This window comes from Mesoplodon bidens (genome assembly GCF_964165515.1).
Source record: "Mesoplodon bidens genome assembly, chromosome: 6".
Classification (NCBI taxonomy): Eukaryota; Metazoa; Chordata; class Mammalia; order Artiodactyla; family Ziphiidae; genus Mesoplodon; species Mesoplodon bidens.
The window spans coordinates 46913964-46936675 of record NC_138162.1 but is presented as its reverse complement, the minus strand read 5'-3'; the positions used below and the strand labels follow the sequence as shown (position 1 = coordinate 46936675).

The 22712-nt window shown below is 43.0% G+C and overlaps 1 protein-coding gene across 1 annotated transcript in view; it reads left to right on the top strand.

Annotated features, from left to right (window-relative positions):
- ACO1 (aconitase 1) overlaps positions 1-22712 on the top strand; it is a 58951-nt gene that overhangs the window by 451 nt on the left and 35788 nt on the right. The window contains exons 2-4 of the mRNA XM_081237692.1: positions 20059-20177; positions 21212-21380; positions 22401-22538. Of these exons, the coding sequence (XP_081093818.1) occupies positions 20081-20177; positions 21212-21380; positions 22401-22538 (404 nt within the window). The 5' untranslated portion in view covers positions 20059-20080. The remainder of the gene's footprint in view (positions 1-20058; positions 20178-21211; positions 21381-22400; positions 22539-22712) is intronic.

The following is a 22712-nucleotide window of genomic DNA, read 5'->3' as shown; positions in this document are numbered from 1 at the left end:
CTGGGGAGTCCTAACCTCAGGGAGGGTGTGCAGGCCTCACCGGGGAGTCCTCGCCGAGCTGGGGGTGGCAAGATAGGGAAATCCTCAGAGGTTCTGACAGATCGGGGAAAACACAAGTGGTAAGGGGAAAACGGAGTGTGGGGGAAGAGACCCTCGGTGGAAGGGGTGGGGATAGAGCCCATCCTAATAGATTCAGAGATCCAGGAAGGAGCACGGGCTGCCTTTCCTAATTCAGCCAGCACACCAGAATGGCACATCTTCCTTCCTGCCACATACCTAACCCTCCTTAGGCGCGCGCGCGCGCGCGCGCGCGTGTGTGTGTGTGTGTGTGTGTGTGTGTGTGTGTGTGTGTGTGTCTTGCGGGGATGGGGATAGGGAGTCGGGGACAGCCTCTAGGATAGCAGTTCTCAAACTTTTCTGGGGGCGGTGCTCAAAAACCCCTTTACACTCTTAAAAATTAGTATACTAAGGAACTTTTATGTGGGTTATATATTTCAATATTTGCCAAATATAACTAAAACAGAATATTTTACTATATTTAGTAATGCATTTAGGCATAATAGTGGACCTATTATACATAACATATCTTTATGAAAATAACCATCCTTTTCAAAACAGAAAGTTACTGAGAAGAGTGGCATTGTATTAATTATATTTTTACAAATCTCTTTAATGTCAGGTTTAATAGACAGCAGCTAGATTCTTTTTTTGTTTTTCATTTGCTTTTTCATCAGCTAGATTCTTATATCTGCTTCTGCATTCAGTCTGTTGCAGTATTACATGTCATATAGCCTCTGGAAAACTCCACTGTGTACTCTGGAAAATGTGAGAGTGAAAATGTCAAATAGCATCTTGGCATTGTTACGAAAGCGGTTTTGACTTTGTGGATCCCTAGAGTCCCCTGCACCACACTTTGAGAGCCACCGGTGTAGGAAATGCTTCAGAGGCTGAAATCATTGGGCCTGCTTCTTGTTTGTGATCCTTCCTCTGAATGGGAACACACACCACACCATGCATGGATGGTTAACCTCTGGTAGTTGCAACCAAGCTTGACCTCACTCTGGAAACCAAGAACTAGGTCCCCACATAAGGCATGATGAGCCCTGCTGGCCTCCTGAAAACTGGCAAGGCTCTCAGATGCCTTTGGTTATTTCTGTCCCTGCAGAGGTGACCTGTGCATGAGTCCAGACTGTAGCAGTGATGTGGCACACAGGACCCACGCATTCGGAGGCGTGCCCATGGGGACCCCATGCCAAGTGTGGAGGGGCTTGTGCGAGAGTTTGCAAGTGTTTGAGAAGTGATTTGCAAAAGAATAGGGAGGCGTGTTGTTGCCTTCCTGTCCTCCATGATCATTTCTGTTTGTGGTTGAGCAGCCTTGAGTTTATTGGAATACGACTGGTGAATAAGAGCACCCAGCCTTGGTGCTCTTTCACTTTCCACTTTCAGAGGGGTGTCCCTGTGAGTGGCCCTTCCTCAGCCTCTGCCAGAGCCCAGTGTCCTGCATGCTGCTGTGTGGTAGGTGGGATCACTCACTGTATTACTTCCGTGGCTCCTTGTTCTGTCAGCACAAATTCCAGATAGAAATTACATACACATTTAGCCTTATAAATGTTTGGAAGACAGACATACCAAACTATCAACAGTAGCCAGTTCTGGACAGTGGAGTCAGAAGGAAGGCAGGGAACTTATCTTTGTTACTCTTTGTGGTAACATATGTCTGCCTGCCTTGCAGCATTCATGTATTGCTTTTACAACCTGAAAACAAAACAAAAAACTAAACTCCCAACAACCTATACTTTTTTAAGGAAGATAGGATTATTTCTGTTAGAATGTTACCATCACTCCCTCTCTCCTGATAAAACAAATTACTGCAACCTATTTCTAAACTAGTATATATGATACTAGTATACATTAACTCAAAATAATATTGAGAGAGAGCCCTCTCAGATCAAAGCATTTTACTGAACAATATTTGTTTGACGTAAGCCCCTGTCCAAGGTTAGAAGCACCAGATCAGACTTCTTTTTAATTTTTGAATTTTATTTTATTTATTTTTTTATACAGCAGGTTCTTATTAGTCATCCATTTCATACACATCAGTATATACATGTCAGTCCCAATCGCCCAATTCATCACACCACCACCCCCCCACTGCTTTTCCCCCTTGGTGTCCATAGGTTTGTTCTCTACATCTGTGTCTCTATTTCTGCCCTGCAAACTGGTTTATTTCTAGGTTCCACATATGTGTTAATATACGATATTTGTTTTTCTCTTTCTGACTTACTTTACTCTGTATGACAGTCTCTAGGTTCATCCACTCAGATCAGACTGTTTTCTAATGGACTGTTGTGCAGCCCTTAAACTGATGTTGTAAAACGCTGTTTCATGAAATGTCATGAAGTACAGTTTTAAAATTGAAAAACATGTTACCCAAGACTGTTTCTCTGTGATACTACTGTGACGAGGAGAGAAAGCATGTACGTGTATGTACAGATGTGCACACGCGTGGACAGAGGCAAAGGACGTGCCAAACGCTGGGTGGCTTTTCTCTTGGTGGTGGGGTACAGTGGGTTTTTAATTCTCTTCACTTTGCTTATTAATATTTTCTAGCAAGTACTAAACAAGTATTAAAACTGACTTGACCGGACTTCCCTGGTGGCGCAGTGGTTAAGAATCCGCCTGCCAATGCACAGGACACGGGTTCGAGCCCTAGTCCAGGAAGATCCCACATTCCGCAGAGCAACTAAGCCTGGGCGCCACAACTACCGAGCCTGTGCTCTAGAGCCCGCGAGCCACAACTACTGAGCTCCCGCGCCACAACTACTGAAGCCCGCGCACCTAGAGCCTGTGCTCCACAACAAGAGAAGCCACCACAATGAGAAGCCCGCGCACCACAACGAAGAGTAGACCCCCCTCGCCGCAACTAGAGAAAGCCCACGCGCAGCAACGAAGACCCAACGCAGCCAAATATAAATAAATTTTAAAACAAATTTGACTTGACCAAAAATAACCCCTACAGTTATTTGTACATTGAGGGCAACATAGTTGGCTTCGTTTTTCTTAGACTGACTTACCACCAACTTGGCCAGTAGCAGACCCCTGCTACTCCCTTCCTCCCAGTGGGAAATGGAGAAAGAAGTATGAAGCGAGAGGCATGGGGAACTGAAAACAGCCCTTAGTTATGTTGTGAAGTGTCTACTTCCGCCTGTGGAGTCAGCTCCAGCCTCAGCCCTGCCCGTTCCCTCCAACTGACCTAGAGGTTAGAATGTTCTTATCAGATCAGCACCATCACCTGAGAAGCCATCAGCTGACCATCTCCCCAGACTGAATGGCCTTGATTTCTTTTTTAGCCATTTTTAATGGAAAATTGCAGACATCCAAAGAAGTGGAGAGTATAAAGCCCCCGCTTCAACAATTATGAACATTAGCATTTGACCAATCTTGTTTCATCTGGACCTTTCCTTAAACTCACTTCTTTTTTTCCCTCTTCCAGGAGTTAGCATCTTCATTTTCAACTGTATAAACTAACAAAGTATCTTTGTTGTGTCTTTTAGTAACAAGCATGTACTAACTGCTGTAACAAAATCTTAAAACTCTTCTGTCCTAATGTCAGCACAACCGAACCCCCAGGCGGACTTCGAACACTTGCTGTGTGGTCCCCCTTCTCTGCTTCTGCATTTCCTCTCCTCTCTGCCTTCTAGGCTAAATCAGTCTTCCCTCTTTCCTTCTTCCAATTCTCCTCTGTTAAGCCTTTCTCAACTCCCTTAGTTATAGCTGTCACTTTCCTCTGACCTCTCTTATGACCCTTAGCATATTATAGTTCTTTGCGAGCTTATCTCAGTCTCCTTAGATCATAATCTTCATGTAAAACAAGATTTTCCTTATCTCCCTTTCTCCTATGCTACTTAAAAATGCTTAATGCAAAGAAGATGCTCAAGAAACAGATGCTAAATTAATTTAAATTGATTAAGTTCATTGGAGAAAAATTTTGATTACAAAAGAAATGCATTATGTTCAAAGGAAAAATTTCAGATATTGCCTAGGACCATGAACATTTTATCTCACCTGCAAGATTTTTAAAGATTTTAAAGTACTGCAACAAAAAGAATCTTCAATTTGAGCCAGTATAAAGAAGACATCTTTTTTTTTTTTTTTTGAGGAAAATGGTCTTTATGGTCTGTTGTCATTTTTTTCACATATATCTGGAGCGTTTAGGTCTTCTCTTATTCTAGAATGCTTTTTTTCCCTTGGTAGGGAAGAGTGACTCTGACAACATTTAGAATATCTATTATGTTTTAAGATGTAGGTTTAAATCTTCAGTAGAAGAAACTGGCTATGTTTAGGGTCCACATGCCCCATGAAGTAAGTTGGTATCAATCTCATGAATAACGGCAGCTCACAGGTATAGAGTTGTTCCCAGTGTACACCATCTCTTCATCTACTGCCTCCTTTAATTATCACAGTGGCCCTTGTGAGCTGGGCAGGGCGGTGCAGGGCAGCTATTGTTGCCTTAAATCTGCAAAGAAGTAAACTGAGGCTTAGGCAGATAGAGTGAATCTTGTCTATGGCAGAAAGTGGCAGAGTCTGATTTTAAGTGTAGATTGGAAACCAAAGGGCTTTGGGATTGGATGTTGGGAACATGCAAAGACGGGAAACTCTCTCTCTCTGAGCACTACATATATTTGGGAGCCAGACCAGGTTCTCGAAGTAAGTATGTATATCCCACTGCGTAGAACTACCAAAGTGATATCACACTCTCTGAACCAATCACTTCCCAGATTCCTCAGGTTCTGCTTTAGTCTTTGTCGTAGAAGTTAATCCACTTTCTGATGAATTGGCAAGGTTGCTGTGCGTGCGTGTTGCTGGGGTTCTCTCTCATTCTCTTTTCGTGACTTAAGGAGAACTCTGGGGAAGCCCATCTTTGAACAGTGTGAATTGCCTGAGCTGTTGCTCAGACTGATGTGAATGGAACAATTAACTATTCCTTAACCTCGTCATCCTTTCATGACCATTACTGTAAAATTACAAAGCAAATTGTACACATTGTGGCCTAGTTCATGAAGAAGACATGTTGGTCGAGGAAAGTGTCCTCCTACAGGATTACCAGGTTTGAATTTTTGGTTGAGAAGCGGAGAAGTCAACGAATCATTGTGGACAGTCGGTTACAGGCAAGAGCTACGCAGATACGCGCAGGACAGTTCTATAATAGTGGTGGGATAAAGACCAGCCTCCAGACTGGTCTTAAGGATTGCTGTGTTTCATAAAAGCCTTATTTGCTTAGATCATGAATCAGTTACATTTTAAGGGTTGGTGATGCCTGGTGATGGGTTTTTTAAATCAACCCATACTTTAAAAGTTATCTGTCATACAAATTTTGCCAAAATCAAGGATATTTTAAGGGAAATTAGAGGTTGACTATCTAGTCCTCGCATATGTACCTTAGAGTTTGAAGATTGTTTTAAAGTGCGATTTAACTTTTTTAATCCATTTGGTTAATGTGGGTTTTTGGATGAGGAGTGGCTATAAAATGCTATGCCTACTTGGAAGAAGCAGGGTGTGAGGAAGTTGGCCCTGACATCAGGGGCCCTGGGTTTCACTCCCAATCTGGCCACTTACTAGTCACAGGGCATTGGCAAGTTACCCTCTCTGATCCTCAGTCTTCTCATCTGTATAATGGGATGGTAGTCCCTATCTCACAGTTGCTGAGGGACCATATTAGACAATTTGGATAAGGTATCTAGCACTCCACAGGCACTCGGCACATATCAGCAGGCTGCAGTGCCTATGGAGTGATATAGCACTCATGGCAGAATGCCTGTCCAAACTTCTCTCAGCCCAGACCTCCTGAGCTCCTGGAGCATATATGCTGCTGCCTGCTGTTCCTCTTCATCCCAAATTCCCCATGTCTAAAACCGACATCCCGGTTCCCATTGTGGTCATTGGCTCTGCCAGTTTGCCCAAATGAGGAACACAGGAGCTATCCCAGATCTCTCTTTCTTCCTCACCCACCCTCAGTCCATTCTCGTTTCTTAACTCTCCCTGGGATCTATTGCCCCTGCCCGCTTCTTCCGACTTGATGACTGTAATAGCACCATAACCTGCCTCCCTGACACCAATCTAGCATCCTTCCCCCGAGTCAGCTCTTACCACTACCAGAGTGATCTCTGAAAATCAAATCAGGTCTTGAAGATTCCAGCTTAGAATCTTTTAATGTGCCTCCTTGTCTTCAGGATAAATCCGAGCCTTTCTGCGAGGTCCCTCATGATGTGGACCCCGCCCCTCCCTTTCCCTCTCCTCTTACCCTGCCCGTTGTGAACCCTGTCCTTCGTCCACATGGAACTGCTTTACAGCTCCCACAGGATCACACTTCCGCACCTTTTTTTTTTTTTTTTTTTTTTGTGGTACTCAGGCCTCTCACTGCTGTGGCCTCTCCCGTTGCGGAGCACAGGCTCCGGACGCGCAGGCTCAGCGGCCATGGCTCACGGACCCAGCCGCTCCGCGGCATGTGAGATCTTCCCGGACCGGGGCATGAACCCGTGTCCCCTGCATCGGCAGGCGGACTCCCAACCACTGCGCCACCAGGGAAGCCCTTCCGCACCTTTACATGTGCTGTTTTCTCTGCCCAGAATATTTTTTCCCTGACTCCCTCCCTCAGTGTAGTTCTGGAAGACTTGTGCATGGCTTGCCGGTCCTTGGAGGTCTTCCTGACCCCCTCCTATGCTGGATTAGGTGCTATCCCTAGATGCCTTTTTTTTTTTTTTTGGCTGCACCGTGCAACATGCAGGCTCTTAGTTCCCCAACCAGGGATCGAACCTGTGCCCCCTGCAGTGGAAGCTCGGCGCCCTAACCACTGGACTGCCAAGGAATTCCAGCACCCCTAGGTGCTTCTTTATCGCTCTCCATCCACTGCTGCTGTAGCATGGACTGCGTGATAGTCTCATCAACTCCTGACCAGTCTGTGTGTGACTGAAGAGCAAGGGGACTCATCTCTTTATCCCATCAATGTCAAATCAGTGTCTATCAATGTCAAATGTATGAACGAATCTGGGTCAGTCCCTTTTCTCAGACAAGCCAGCGAGGCCCAGGTAGTAGATGTGTCATGGTCGAATGCTGCTCTATTACTTGTCACATCTTTGACCCAGTGAAATGGCCATTGCATGTAGATGCCACGCCACTCTGTGGGCTGCTGAGATGGGACTAGAGCATCATTGCTTAAGAGCTGGGCTTAAGGCCAGATGGACGTTCCCTCCATCGGGGTTGAGTTCCCTCTCAGCACGTCTGCAGTCTGGCTGCAGCTTCCCAGCTCCTAACCACATGGCTATACCACTGTGGGGAAAGAACGTGCTGGTCAGAAAACAGGAGCTTCAGGTCCTCCCGGCAGCTGCCTTTCTTCTCGAAAACCAAGAAACATAGGCTTATACCTCAAGCTTTTGGGAACTTTATTAGTACGAATCATCATTCACGAGTCTGAGCAGTGCTGAAGTGGGTTGGGGTAGATGACCTCAGAAACATGGTGAATTTATGGAGAGAAACGCTACCCTGTGAGACCTCTGGCAGCCTGACACCCAGCCTTTCGTGGTGACACTCTTTCTAATTCCTAAAATTTGAGTTAGAAAAGTTTGTTACCAAGGATCTACGAGATGAGTTTGGAGCTTGAGGAAATCACGCCACTCTTAAAGGATGGCTATGGACCAGGACTGCTCTGTAATGCTAGTAACAACTACAGTTGCTGCCCCCTCGCACCCCCTACTCTCAGGACTTAGATGCAGTAGGACTTCGGGTCTCTGCAGGCATCATTTTTGAAGCCCTGATGGCAATGGTGGGTTGCTGCAGGGTAGGGGACCCACAGTCTGAGAAGGGGCTGAGGACTGGCCTTAAAGAGGAGAGGATGGGGCTTCCCTGGTGGCGCAGTGGTTGAGAGTCCGCCTGCCGATGCAGGGGACACGGGTTCGTGCCCCTATCCCGGAAGATCCCACATGCCGCGGAGCGGCTGGGCCCGCGAGCCATGGCCGCGGAGCCTGTGTGTCCGGAGCCTGTGCTCCGCAACGGGAGAGGCCACAGCAGTGAGAGGCCCGCGTACAGCAAAAAAAAAAAAAAAAAAAAAAAAAAGAGGAGAGGATGGGGCTTCCCTGGTGGCGCAGTGGTTGAGAGTCCACCTGCCGATGCAGGGGACGCGGGTTCGTGCCCTGGTCCGGGAAGATCCCACATGCCGTGGAGTGGCTGGGCCCGTGAGCCATGGCCGCTGAGCCTGCGTGTCCGGAGCCTGTGCTCCGCGACGGGAGAGGCCACAACAGTGAGAGGCCCATGCACCGCAAAAAAAAAAAAAAAAAGAGGAGATGATGAGGTCAGGAACTGAGGACTGGCCAGGACACCTGGTTCTGAGGGGGTCCTGCCCTGCTTCTTTACTTTCTGGACAAATGTTTCATGACCCCACAATGACTTTCCTTTCTCAGTGCATCTCCGGAATAATAAATCTGAAGTTCACCAAGACTTTTTGTGAAACTGTTTACATTAGCCCATAGTGATACCAGAAAATAAAGGTAACTATTTCTGTTCTTTGGAGTTTGTGCTACTGCAGTTAATTTAAAATGAGCTTAAAGGATGTGTCAGGCAAGTTTTCTCTTTTGGGAATTTCATATGATGTTGTGCTGTCTTGGCCACTGAGCACAGCACAGTGCTGGGGCAGGGGCTGCTTGATCAGACAGTGCCGTGGTCATGGCTCTGGTCCCCCAAATCCTGACCATTACCTTTGGCAGTGGCTGTGCACATCTGCTGAGTGAGTCATGATCATTTTTATGATACATCCTGAAAATTTCCAGTGTTACTTAATGAAGTTCAGGGAAACAGAAGGGTTAGATTTCAGGAAGTAGCTACTTTTTAAATGACAACCTAATGTTTTCATATTATGAGTTAATATCTTATGAAACCTAAATCCTGATGTTGGAAATGTACAATTTAAACCAAGTGTAAAGTTAGGAGAGTACTTTGTAGTTTGTCCTTAGTCAGAGTTCCTACGGGAGTAGCAGAGTCAGCTACTCCCCACCTCAATCTTTTCCTTTTCTGCCCTCGCTCACTCTGTTCTGGCCTCCTTGCCTTCCCTCAGACCCACCTCAGGACCTTTGCACATGATCTGACCCCTCCTCAAGATTGCGCTGAGCTTGCCCCCTCACTTCCTTCAAGCTTGTTCTCAAGTGGCTCCATATCAGTGAGGCCTTCTTTGATCTCCTGATACCCTTCATGGCCAACACTCCTTAGTGCCCTGTCCTGCTTTATCCACAGAACTGGTCCCAGTCTTACGTTCTGCTTCTATGTTTGTTTATTGTTTAGTCCATCTCCCTCCACTGAAATGGAAGCACCATGAGGGGGCTTTGTCAATTTTGTTCCCGGGTGCATCCCTCGTGCCTAAAACAGTTCCCGGCACATGCAGTTAACATAAATATGTGTTGAACAAATGAATGAAACAGAATTTTTTCACCCAGAAGGGACTTTTTAGATCATCAAGTAACCTTATGTTACAGACTGGGAAACTGAGGCACAGAAAGGTTATGTGGCTTATTCAGAATGAAACTGAATCATTTAAAAACTGTTATAGCTCTTTTTAGAACTCTAGGAATATATGTGGAGCATTCTGGTCAGTGGTCCAGGATGAGACAAAAGAGTTAGTGAAAACAGACTGATAACTGAAAATTTTAGCAAAAAGTGACAAGTTATTGTGTGATGGCAAAGCTTTTTGAAAGCAGAGCCTTGTTGACTTTTGTGGTGTAAAGTGCACTTTGCATTAATTAGTGCCCAAGAAAAATGTGTTGATGGATTTGGTTATACTGTTATAAAGTCATTCTTTCTCTAAGACCCTCCTTCTGCACTGAGACAGGAGGGACAGGTGCAAGGCACAACCTTTAAAAGAATGACATATCCTGAGGATACGACAAAAACTCATTAAAACCAACTAGGTCCAAGATGGCAGAAGACTTAACTTCCCGTAGACCTTGAGCCTCATTATACACTCATTGTAATATATTAGCATATGCTAAACAACACACCGACAGACACCATGACAGTTCTGAGGCCAACCATGAAAGGCCAAAAAGTGGGTGGTGCCCCAATTCCTGGAAATCCCCGTCCCCTCTCCAAGACAGAATATTCCACTCGTTAGCTATGGAGTTGCCCAGCACATAGAAACTAACCAGCCCCACATTTCAGGGGCTGCTCTCACTTTCCAAGAGGACCCCATCGCCTGGGGCTGCTTCTTTCTATGGAGTGTGTACCTCTGTAAATAAACCCACTTTCACTTTACTATGGCTCACTCACTTGCCCAGCCATCCCAAGGACTCTAGGCCTGGGACATGACCATTCTCTCATGCCCCAATTTTCCTACAACAGTACTACTCTTTTTCCTTTTTTTTTTTTTCTTTTTCATTCTCTCCCCAAATAGACAATTGCACTTACAACTTGAAAATTCTTTTGGTTACAAGTATCACATTTAAGAGATTTTTTGTGTTGTTTTTGGTGTGTGTGTATTTTTTTTCCAATACTTTTATGAACAGCTAAGAAGATCAAAGAAGTGACTTGGTCTCTGGGAAAATTCAGAGCTATTCAGCTATTCCATTTTTCCAGATGCATCTGCATCAAATAAAGCAAAGAACTAATATTTCTAGCTCTCCGCTTCATAAAAGAACCGAGTTGACAAGCCATGGTGGTTTGAGGGCCTGAATGGTTCTGACCTCAATCTTGTTTATAGACATCCTTAGAATCTCACTTTTGACAAAAAGTTGTTTATAAGTAGCATGATGTTTAGATACACAACAGTTTGGGGGTGGGACCAATTAATTTCTCTTTAAACAGAAAAAAATGAAGCACAGCTAATCTTTTTAGTGAACTGAAGTAAACCCTAAAAGATGCAGTGATACTGCTTTAACTTTGGAGTTGGAAGCCATGAAAATTCAGGGAGGGTATATTTAGGAAAATGTGAGAAGAGAGGAAGAGAGGTGGGTAAACCACATGAATACAGAAGAAACCTCTTTCTGTTGTTAGCATAGATTTAAAAACTCTACTCTTGTGTGTCTTTAGATATCCTAAATAAACAATTCTGAGGGCGTGTTGTCCATACTTTAGACCACAGAGCAGTGATTCTCAACTAATCACCTGAAGGCTCTTTCAGACTGTCCAAACTCTCCAGGAAACTGATTACACACAATCTCCACCCCACCCCCCTAACTTTATTCTCCCCATCCCATTACTGAGGGGAATTCTGCTGCCCAGGGTTACGCCTGTCCTCTGCTCTTTCCCACTGATGCGTGGAAATCCTGTGGTTGGTGGTAGGGCCCATTCATATGCATGACTCTTTCCCTATCATAAGACAACCTAAGAGGATTCAACTCCGACAGCATAAGCAGCTAAATCTTAGATTTATATACTCCAAAGGCTGGAAAAAGACCCGAAAACGTGACTCCTATTTTATCTGATCGTTGGCATTTAGCTAAAATCAGTCGACTATTCCAAACATCTCTACAAATCTGGCTGTACCAAACAGGCATCATGACTGTCAGCTGGGGTATAGTCCCAGGCGATCCTCTAGCAAGAGCAGTGGTTTAGCATTGTACTATCCATATGCTGTACTCAGGCTCCCTCACAAAACCCATTTGCAAGACTGCTGTCTGGGCTTGGAAATGGTCTGGGTTACAGGTAGCAAAGCTCACTGACCCCAGTGGGGATTTTGCCTGTGAGGTAAGCTAATTGGTCACTTACTTTGCTATAACCAACTAGGTTCACAGTGCACCTGAGCATGGGGTCAAACTGTGCGTTAGATTTTAGGGCTCCCTTCAGGTAAAGGGGAATCTTACAGACTGCAAGTCTCAAGATGAGGTAGAGGCCACAGGCAGTCCTTGCCTCTCCAGGACTACAGAGCTGAGTCTCATCCACAGGAATAGTGCAGTGAAGTCCCCTAGGAGATGAGAACATTTGGTCACCAGAGGCCATCTTAGTGACCCTCGGTTTGCCCTTTCTGGCAGACAGGGAGTTTACAAAAGAAGAAATTCAGATTCTAACAGAGGGATGGAAAGGTATTCACCTTCACTAGCACTTAGAGAAATGCCCATGGTTAGCTTTTCAATCTCTCAATTTGGCAAAAGGTAAAGACCAATTATGTTGCCTGGTTTAGGCACCTTCATTTACCCACTGCTTCAGAGAAGCATCATAAAATTGGTACAGCCCTTCCCTGGCAACCTGGTGATGTGCAACCCAATGGAGATATCAAATCCTTTCACCCAGCTGTCCTACTTCTAGGAACTGAAAGCTACGGGTTTATTTTAAGGAAATGGATTAAGGACCTATTCGAAGAAATGTATACAAAAGTTGCAAGCATTATTTGAATGTTAGTACTTGGAAACAACCTATGTATTTTAATAAGAGATTTAAATAAATTATATATCTGAATGATAGATTTTTATGGTGTAGTTAAAAGTGATATAAAATATCACATGATGGCTCTATAAAGATGCTTGTGGTCTACTGCTGAGTGGAAAAAAAAGCAACTTACAAAACAATGTGAGGTCTAATCATTTTTTAAAAATCCAAGTACATTTAAAAGTCATGTTAAATGAAACTCCAAACCATGGTATTACAGATGACTTTCATTTTCTTCTTTTTGTTCACTTGCATTTTTTCTTTTTTTTTTTTTTGTGAGTTGTGTGTTTTTTTTTAAATTAGGTTCTACTTCTATACATTAGTGCGATATGATCATACAGTATTTGTCTTTTTCTGACTCATTTCACTTAGCATAATGTCTTCAAAGTCCATGTTGTCACAAATGGTAGGATTACCTCATTTTTTATAGCTGATTAATAGTGTTTCCACAATGAGCACCTATTTTTAAAATTTTCTGAAGGGACCTCCCTGGTGGTCCAGTGGCTAAGACTCCATGCTCCCAGTGCAAGGGGCCCGGGTTTGATCCCTAGTCAGGGAACTAGATCCCACATGCATGCTGCAACTAAGAGTTCACGTGCCACAACTAAAGATCACACATGCCACTACGGAGATCCCAGGTGCCCCAACTAAGACCCAGCACAGCCTAAATAAATAAATACATACATAAAAATTTTGTTTTTAAATTTTTGTTTTAATGTATTTTTCTGATCTTTTTTCTAAGTATTTTTTAAAATTGAAGTGTAGTTGATTTATAACATTATATAAGTTTCAGGCGTACAATACAGTGATTCACAATTTCTAAAGATTATACTCCATTTATAGTTATTATAAAATATTGGCTATATTCCCTGTGCTGTACAATATATCCTTGTAGCTTGTTTATTTTATACATAGTAGTTTATACCTCAAAGACCTCTACCCCTGTCTTGCCCTCCTCCCTTCCCTCTCCCCACTGGTAACCACTAATTTGTACTCTATATCTGTGAGTCTTTTTTTATACTCACTAATTTGTTTTATTTTTTAGATTCCACATAGGTTATAACAGGTCTCATTTTAATTGAGTTGTTTGTTTTTTTGGTATTGAATTGTATGAACTGTTTATATATTTTGGATATGAACTAACCCCTTATTGGTCATATCATTTGAAAATATTTTCTTCCATTCTATAGGTTGTCATTTTGTTCATGTTTTCCTTTGCTGTGCAAAAGCTTTTAAGATTAATTAGGTCCCATTTGTTTATTTTTGCTTTTGTTCCCTTTGCTTTAGGAGACAGGTCCAAAAAATATTGCTATGACTTATGTCAAAGAGTGTTCCGTCTACGTTTTCTTCTAGGAGTTTTATGGTTTCTGGTCTTACATTTAGGTCTTTAATCCATTTTGAGTTTATTTTTGTATATGGTGTTATAAAATGTTCTAATGTCATTCTTTTACATGTAGCTGTCCAGTTTTCCCAGCGCCACTTTTTGAAGAGACTGTCTTTTCTCCATTGCATATTCTTGCCTCCTTTGTTGTAGATTGATTGACCATAAGTATGTGAGTTTATTTCTGGGCTCTATAGTCTGTCCCATTGATCTAAGTGTCTGTTCTGTGCTGTTTCTATTTTGTTATATTCATTCATTTGTTTTATTCTTTAGATTCCACAGGTAAGTGATAACCTTTCTCTGTCTGATTTATTTCACCAAGCATAATACCCCCCAAGTCCAGTTGTTACAAATGGCAAAATTTCATTCTTTCTTATGGCTGAGCGCTATTTCATTGTATATATGTACCACATCTTCTTTATCCATTCATCTGTTGATGGACACTTAGGTTGTATCCATATCTTGGCTACTGTAAAGAATGCTGCTTTGAACATGGGATGCATGTATCTCTTCAGATAAGTGTTTTCCTTTTCTTCGGATATATACACATCAGTGGAGTTGCTGGATCGTGTGGTAGTTCTGTTTATAGTTTTCTGAGAACCTCCATACTCTCTTCCACAGTCGTTGCATCAATTGACATTCCCACCAATAGCGTACGAGGGTTCCCTTTTCTCCGCATCCTCGCCAACATTTGTTTTTTGTGGTCTTCATGGTAGCCATTCTGACAGGTGTGAGACTGTGGTTTTGATTTGCAAAACCACTGACGTTGTGGTTTGCATTTCACGGATGATTAGCGATGTTGAACATCTTTTCATGTGCCTGTTGGCAATCTATATATCTTAACTTTACTCTGTATTCTTCTTTTTTGTGTTCATTTGCATATGAATGGTATGTGGGTCTGATATTTACATCAACAGAATTGATCTGTCATTCCTCTGCCTCTCTTGGAATAAACTAGTCGTCAAGAGCAGACAGTTAAAAACTTAACCACAAGTTGTTTTCCCAAAGTTTAGCTGTCAGTCAGTTCTCTGGAATTTTGAACCACAGAAGGTTCAGTGAATGATTATAGAACTAACTCACAAAAGTGCCAGAAGACTGTGATACGCCTAAGTAGTACTTTTTTCAACTCTACTTACGAAGGATTTTAAGGTGTTTTTGTTTGTTTGTTTTCCCTGCCAGAAATCTGCTTTTTTACTGGAGGGAAAATCAGCTATATTTTCTCCTGGTTCTACCACTTATAATCCTGTGACCCCAGGCCATCAACTTCTTTTTGCGGCTTCTATTTCCTCATCAGGGGAATGTTGGTCCCCTGATGTAGTCCTAGGTAAGGTTCTTTAAGGTAGGCTCACCATTCTCTGATGTATCTCATTACCTCCTTAGCATCTAAGATCAAAGTGTCCCTAGCCTGTGGTGATGGATCAGTGCCAAGCCACACATGTACAAGTGAAGGTGCCTCTCCAAGTCACATGCCAGTGTCCTAAATTGAGGCCAAAGGTCAGTTGGCAGCAACACTGTCTGTGGCTGGAGAGGATCCCCAGCACTGAACTCCCTCAACCTTTTTTACTGGGAGCATAGTTCACGTGTTAAGTGTCTCAGATCTGCCTGCCTGTGCCTACTATTTACTATTTTTAGTAATTTACTTTAAAAATCTGGTGTCCAGCACTCCCTTCCCCACCCCTACTCTTCGATGCACAAAATGTATCTGTAAGGATCATGCCAAGTCACCCAGCTGGTATTTCAGGATGGGTTAGCTTTGAGAGACACGGTTTCGCTACCAAATAATTATCTTTTCTTTCCGAATGTGAACAGATGTAGTGAAGGGTTTCAGAGATGGTGCAAGTGTCTGTTTTTGGATTCCTTTTCTTTGAGAACTGTCCACGGGTCCCACTTGATTCAGAGGCCAGGCAGATATCAGCAGTCCTAGCCTTCTCAACACAAGTGTTCAGGAAGGGCAAGTTCTGAATGAGCTGTAAACTCACTGCTTAAAAGATATCATTTCCCCCTCTTTCCTTTTTTTTTTTTTCTCTTTTTTTTTTCCTTTGCCTCCATGCAGTACCACCTTATTCTGTGGAACACAAGAGGCAGCAACCTGAACATATTTCCATGCATACTAATTCTTCCCTCTTCCAAAAGAGAAAAAATCTAGGATGACACTCCACCCTCTCCCCGCAGATCCTCTCTGTTTGCTCATTCCTCTCTTTTATTAGTATTGAATGGGGATTAGACAAAACAGAAAAAAAGGCAGGAACAATGCAGATAAGAAAGGAATTGAAACAGTGGGGTCTGTGCTTTCTGTGGTTGTGGAAGTAGACAGGATTCCCTGGCCAGTTGGTGGCGTTTCTAGCAAAATCACAGATCTTGGGATAATTTGGGGTAATATTCAAGGTTTGGGGATGGGCTAGGATTCTGGCCAGGGTAAGGCAGACCTAGGTACATTCACAATGCCTAGATTCTACTTTGGATCTGGATTGTTCCCAAACCAAAGATCTTTCCCCTCATACCCTCCTTGGCATGTGGTTGTTTTGGCTCCCTCTTGGGATTACTAAAGCACTGGGAACTCCTATAAGGTCTTTTGAAACAAGAGTGATAGAATGAGTGAAACTGTGGAGTGGCTCTGATTTCCAGAACCCTCCAGGCTTATAAGGGGGTGGTGGTGGGGGGAAGGTCCATTTCCCAACTTCCAAGCAAAACCAGTTTGGGGTTGCAAAAACACAGCTGCTGTTGCTTTCCACTGACCTGTGGCTCAGAGTGGCAAGGGACATGTGACAATCAATGCCTGGCTCAGGCCACTGTGCTGGGTGACCCCCAGAAAGAAGGAAAGGTAACTCTAGTATTCAGAACTGCCTCTTGTAGGAGGATTTCTCAGGCCCATGCGTCTCCTGGCTTTTCTCAGCTCTGGGGGTTGGTTGGTGACCTCCAGCCAGCGCCATCTTCAAACCAGGAGTGGCCACACCTGGAGAGGCAGCCCCAAGGGGCTGGTGGAAAAAGCCAGAGTTCAAAACCTAGCTCTGCCTCTTACTGGATGTATGCCCTGAGGCGAGTTTTTCCATCTCTCTGAGCTGCAGTTTTCTCAGCTGTAAAATGGGAGTAATGATAGGCTGGAATTTACAGAGATGTTGCCAGAGTTATAGAAGATGGTATGAAGCACTTGGCACATGCTGATACTTAGTAATTAGTCACTGGCTCTTCTCTCTCCTAACTTCTGCAAGTGAAATTTCCTTCATTTATATAGTGAAACTACACAATTATCTAGTCTCTAAGGAAAAAAGGAGGCAGATGGAGAGTGCGTTATACGACACATTTTCTACAAGAGCCATACTGGTCACTATATCCATCCTGAAATACCAGCTGGCTTTGTAGGGTGGTAGGAACAGCAGGAATCGTGTAAGGCTTCCAAAGTTCTGCCAGGGCATTTATAAGGTGCGGGGAAGCAAACTGACACGTTGTGTCCTGTGTCCTCACTGCATCATGGCAAATATGGGTACAATTTGGCAACTGGTTTAACCCTAGAATTTTGGCAAACTGAGCCCCTTTAGGGATGATTCAGTGACTTAAGGCTTTTGAAAGATATGAACAGCCCACCGTGCCCAGTTCAGCGAGGGGTTCCCACCACTTCCAGAGTTTCCTGCCTGAGTTTTCTCTCTGTAGTTACCTCCCATTCCTCCAAAACATCTGCCAGGCTAAGTTAGAACACAGGTCAGGTAGTGCCCTCAGGCGTGTTTGGTTTGGCCATTGTGCTGCAGGCCCACTCAGCAGTTTAGAAAAATCTAGTTACTGACATTTATAAATCAAGAATGTTCGTGTAGAAATCCAGATTGCCAGCCTCACTTGAAAACTTGGCTCTGTCCACACTGGGCTGGCATATTCCAGCATGCAGCCTGTGGCTGGAGCCAAGTGGCTGCTGCTCCCTTAGCCGGGCAAACGTTGCCCAGGCTGCCAGGCCCCTGCGCTGCCTGCTTCACTTGTTCAGGCCCCCTTCCTGAACCGTGTGGTATTTTGGTTGCGATTCACTCCCCCTCTCAAACATATACTTTCCATGGTAACTCCCTGCTTTCTGAATCAAGTGTACCTTCTTCACCTGGCCCTCCACGGTGTCCAGCAATGATGCTCAAACTGGACACGTGCTAGAGACACCTGGGAGATTGTCGAATTCCTGGCGCCTCCCCCAGTCCCTTCTGATTCAGTAGCTCAGCCTATTTTTAACAAGAAAGAGCCCCAGGTAATTCTACTGCAGATGATCTAGGGCACGCCCCAGCATCCCGTGCTAGGCTTTCTTTAGTTTCAGTTCCGGAATTCCTAGAGAAGTCAGTTGGCCTTCCCTCTCCCCCACCAAATGGCAGCTCCTGCAAAAACCACGTGGGACTAGGGGAAAGGGGCGATTCCTAGTAAAAAAGGCACTCGGCAGACCACCTGCACTCTTCCTTCTCATTCTCTCACGCCTGTTGCCGGTGCCCGGCTCATCCCATTGTCTCTGCACTCGTAACTCCAGGAAGGCAGGGGTTGCTTCTCACTCAGCTGCCTCTCCCCAGAACTGCCTGGCACTGGACTTTAGACACAGTGGGTGTGCTCATCATCTATCTCTTTTAAGTTTTTAACTAGTTTAACAACAGTTATATTTGTACAGTTAAAAATGCAAATAATACCAAAGGATATACAATGAAGCTGAGTCTTTCTCCCAATCCTGACTTCGAGGCCTCTGTACCTCTTAAAGGAACCAGTCTCTTTTGTGTCTCAACGAAGACATGGGCCTGTCTATGGAGACAAGGCCCACTTGTCACTTTTTCCCCACAAACAGTTGTTTTCTGTACAAACGGTCCTCGACTCACAATGGTTTGACTTACAATTTTTTGACCACTTTGGTACAAAAGCGATAGGCATTCAGTAGAAACACACTTTGAATTTTGAATTTTGATCTTTTCCCGGGCTGGTGATACGCGGTACAATACTCTCTTGTGATGAGTCCCAGTCAGCCACACGATCAGGAGGATGAACAACCGACATCCTTACAACCATTCTGTACCCAGACAACTACCCTGTTTTTCATTTTCAGTACAGTATTCAATAAATTACATGAGATATTCAGCCCTTTGTTATAAAATAGGCTCTTTGTTAGATGATCTTGCCCAAATGTAAGCTAACGTAAGTGTTCTGAGAATATTTGAGGTAGGCTAGGCTAAGCTGTGATGTTCAGTAGCTTAGTATATTAAATGCATTTCAACTTACGATATTTTCAGTTTACAACGGGTTTATCAGGGTGTTACCCAATCATAAGTTGAGTAAGATATTGTACTTTGTTTTCATTTTATAGTAATATGTTGATCATTCCATATCAGTCACCCCCAAAATAGGTTTTATGAATATTTATTCATAAAAACCTTGGATTAGATAGGGGAATGTTACTATTATTATCTTAAAATTAAGACTGTTGGAGAATGGATCGATGAAAGGATTTTTGCCCAAGGGGTAGGACTAGAAAGCAAGTCTTCTGACTTCCACCCCGGAGTGTTTTGCTCTAAGTTATATAGTTAAGTTATTTGAAATCGCTGTTTATCTGTGTGGTGGAGGCCAGGAACAGTGTCCTTTCTTGTTCACCACTTATAATTTATAAAAAGATAAGGAGAAATTCTGCCCAGAGCTGGGGTAGAGGGTCCTCTCCAAACATATCTGGGGAGTTTGGGCCTTTATGCCACCACAGTGTACCTTAAAGATTACCTGATATGAACTCACTCTTGCTACCAACTCAAAAGTGAGTGGGGAAGACTTCCAACTAACAGGTTTATTTAAAACGCTGCAGAGACAGTTACAACAGAAAACAGCTGCTTTCAAGTCTGCTCTTCCAGAGTTCGAGTTTTATACGATTGCACAATGTCACCTGCTCCGGACCTCTTAACCTCCTATCAAGCAAAACATGAGTCCAGCTCAGAGGTCTGTTCATATATTCGAGATTTACCATGCAACACATCCTTCTTCCTCATGACTTACCAGTGCAAGAATTTTGGAAAGTTGTATACAGATAAGGCAAAAGAAGTTTGGAACTGTATGCACTCTTGAGAGGTGAATCCTAGCTTTCACAAATAGCTTCACAGAGCCCACTTTCTTTGCTAAGGGTATCATTTTTCTATTCATTTATATCCCACCTTTCCCCTACTCTGAGAAGATAATAAGTGATTTCTTAAAGTGAATGTGTATCATAATTGTTAAAGAGGGCAAACACTCATTGAATAAATAAAGTCCAGCCTTGAGAGTAGAAATTAAATGTTCTCTGTCCTTTTCAGGGACACGTGGCCATCAGGAATCATGAGCAACCCATTTGCACACCTCACTGAGCCTTTGGATCCTGCACAACCAGGAAAGAAATTCTTCAATTTGAATAAATTGGAGGATTCAAGATATGGTAGGTACATGGCTCTATGATATAAGTGCTCTGATAGTGATTGGAATATCATTTGCATAATAAGTAAATTAGGCTTTAGGAGAGTTGGAAGAGGGAGTAGCAGAGGTGGCTGAATGGTCTTGGGTTAACCACACAAATACACACCTTTCTTACATTGCTCGTTTTCAAGTAGATAATAATGATTATATATATATGTAACATTTAGTATAGAGAGTGTTTGTACATATATATTGTTTAATCTGAATAACAACCCTATCATTTTATGTTTAAAAACATAAGAAGTCCTGAGGAAGCTGAGGCCCAGAGAGAGTAAATGATATGATTAAATAACAACTATGTAGGTAGCAGAAGAGGATGAAAACACAAGGCTTTTTTATTCCAACTCCTGTGCTTCTCTACCTTTATAGTCTTGCCTTTTCTGGATAATACTGGTAAATTATTCTCATGTGTCCGGATGGACCATTTCTTTTATAAACAAAATAACTTTTCTTATGAATTACCATTGTTTTATTCTAGAAAACACAGTTACCAATGACCATACTACATGGTGTTTAGGGGTTTATTTCCTTTGAAAGATGTATCTGACTATTCTTTAGTCTTATTATAATAATTGTAAAGGGGTTATTTTCTCATTTCTTAAACACTAGGTTTCATAAGAAATACTACTGTGTGTATGTGTGTGTTACTTGCTAACAGTAATACAGTAAATTATCTAGACTGATGTCTTTCATGATGACTTAAGGGAAATTCTGTTACTAGATTCCAAGGCTAGGCAACCATTTATTATGAAAGATTTAACTGTAATATTTTCTTTTTGCCTAGGCTGTTGGTATTTTCTAGTACTGAATGTCTCCTAAATCCATTCAATAGTCTTATATTTTAAACTGTTGAGATCAGTTTAAATTTACTCTTTCCCTGCTGGAAGAATAGTGTGATGCCTTGTATCAAGTCTGTATGGAGTTTGGCTTTAGAGAGTTGTTATAATAAGATGTCTCATGGGTTTTGTCTTGTTATACTTTCTCCTTTACTCCTAGGACGACTACCATTTTCTATCAGAGTTCTCCTGGAGGCAGCCATTCGGAACTGTGATCAATTTTTGGTGAAGAAAAATGATGTTGAAAATATCCTAAATTGGAATGTCATGCAGCATAAGAACATAGAAGTGCCGTTTAAGCCTGCCCGCGTCATCCTGCAGGACTTCACGTGAGCCTCACGTCACTTCACTCTGTTTTTCTCTGCATCCCTTGTCAGCCTTTAAAGAAAGCTTCTTAAAAGCAAAAATAAAAAACACAGTGACTGTATAATTTTTCACTCAACATTCAGAGACAGTTGAAAGCAAAAGGGGGCAGTCATCCCAGACGGGAAGAGATAATCTCAGGCAAATCAGGATGCATACTCACTCCACCTTTTCCAGTGGCAAAGATCTTTGTCCTTGGTCTTCAAGATCCTAGTCCTAAGTGTACTAGCAAAAGTTGAAAGAAACAGCATGGAGTGGAGCTATCTCGGAATCTTTTCACCCCTATGTCCTATCACCCAAGGAGCCAGGTTTCAAACAGCTGTCCTTGGAATGTTGATATGTATCACCTGAGGGGAGATACATAGTTCACAAGGCCTGATGTGTTGCTGTTAAGCCTCTGTTCACATCCTGCTATTCCCAGGAATTGCTCCCCATCATGGCTTCATTTTGAAATGGTGTTATTTTATTCCTTCTCGAGAGCAAATTTCATTTTTTTTAGAGGAAGATCACCCAAATTTTATTCTCTAATAAAAAGGAAGCATTCACTTAGTATAAATTTGACTCACAGCCTACTTTTCTGAATTACATCCATTCCTTTAAATTTGGTCTGAAGTTGAAGGGTGTGATCCGTATATCTTGTCCAGGTCTTTGTCAGCCCACCATATGAATAGGGAACAGTGATGGCAGAAAAAGTTCCAGAGTTTTTAATTGCCAGCTTTCCCACAGTTTCTCTGTTTAGACCATATTGGCTGTGAACTTCAATGCAGGGATAAAATTGCATGTAGAGATACCACTCAGTCGTGGCACTTATTACTGATGTGATTTCTGCTGAAGGGAATGTGTTTAGACACTTTCACTTTTCTAACACATCCATTGTTAGCACCACTGATGAAACAACCCCGTTGCCAATATTATCAGCAGAGGCTGAAATATCCCATGGCACTTGTGTAACAGATTTGTTTTCTGCTTAATCTCCCTTTTCTTAGGGGTGTGCCAGCTGTGGTTGACTTTGCTGCCATGCGTGATGCTGTGAAAAAGTTAGGAGGAAATCCAGAGAAAATAAACCCTGTCTGTCCCGCTGACCTTGTCATTGATCATTCCATCCAGGTTGATTTCAACAGAAGGTGAGAGACTAGGATGAATACTTGGGTTTTCTGCTTTGTGCAAAATCTCAGGGTGTAAGTCTTTTTTGTGTGTAAAAGGGAACCCTCCTGCACTGTTGGTGGGAATGTAAATTGATACAACCACTATAGACAACAGTATAGAGTTTCCTTAAAAAACTAAAAATAGAACTATCA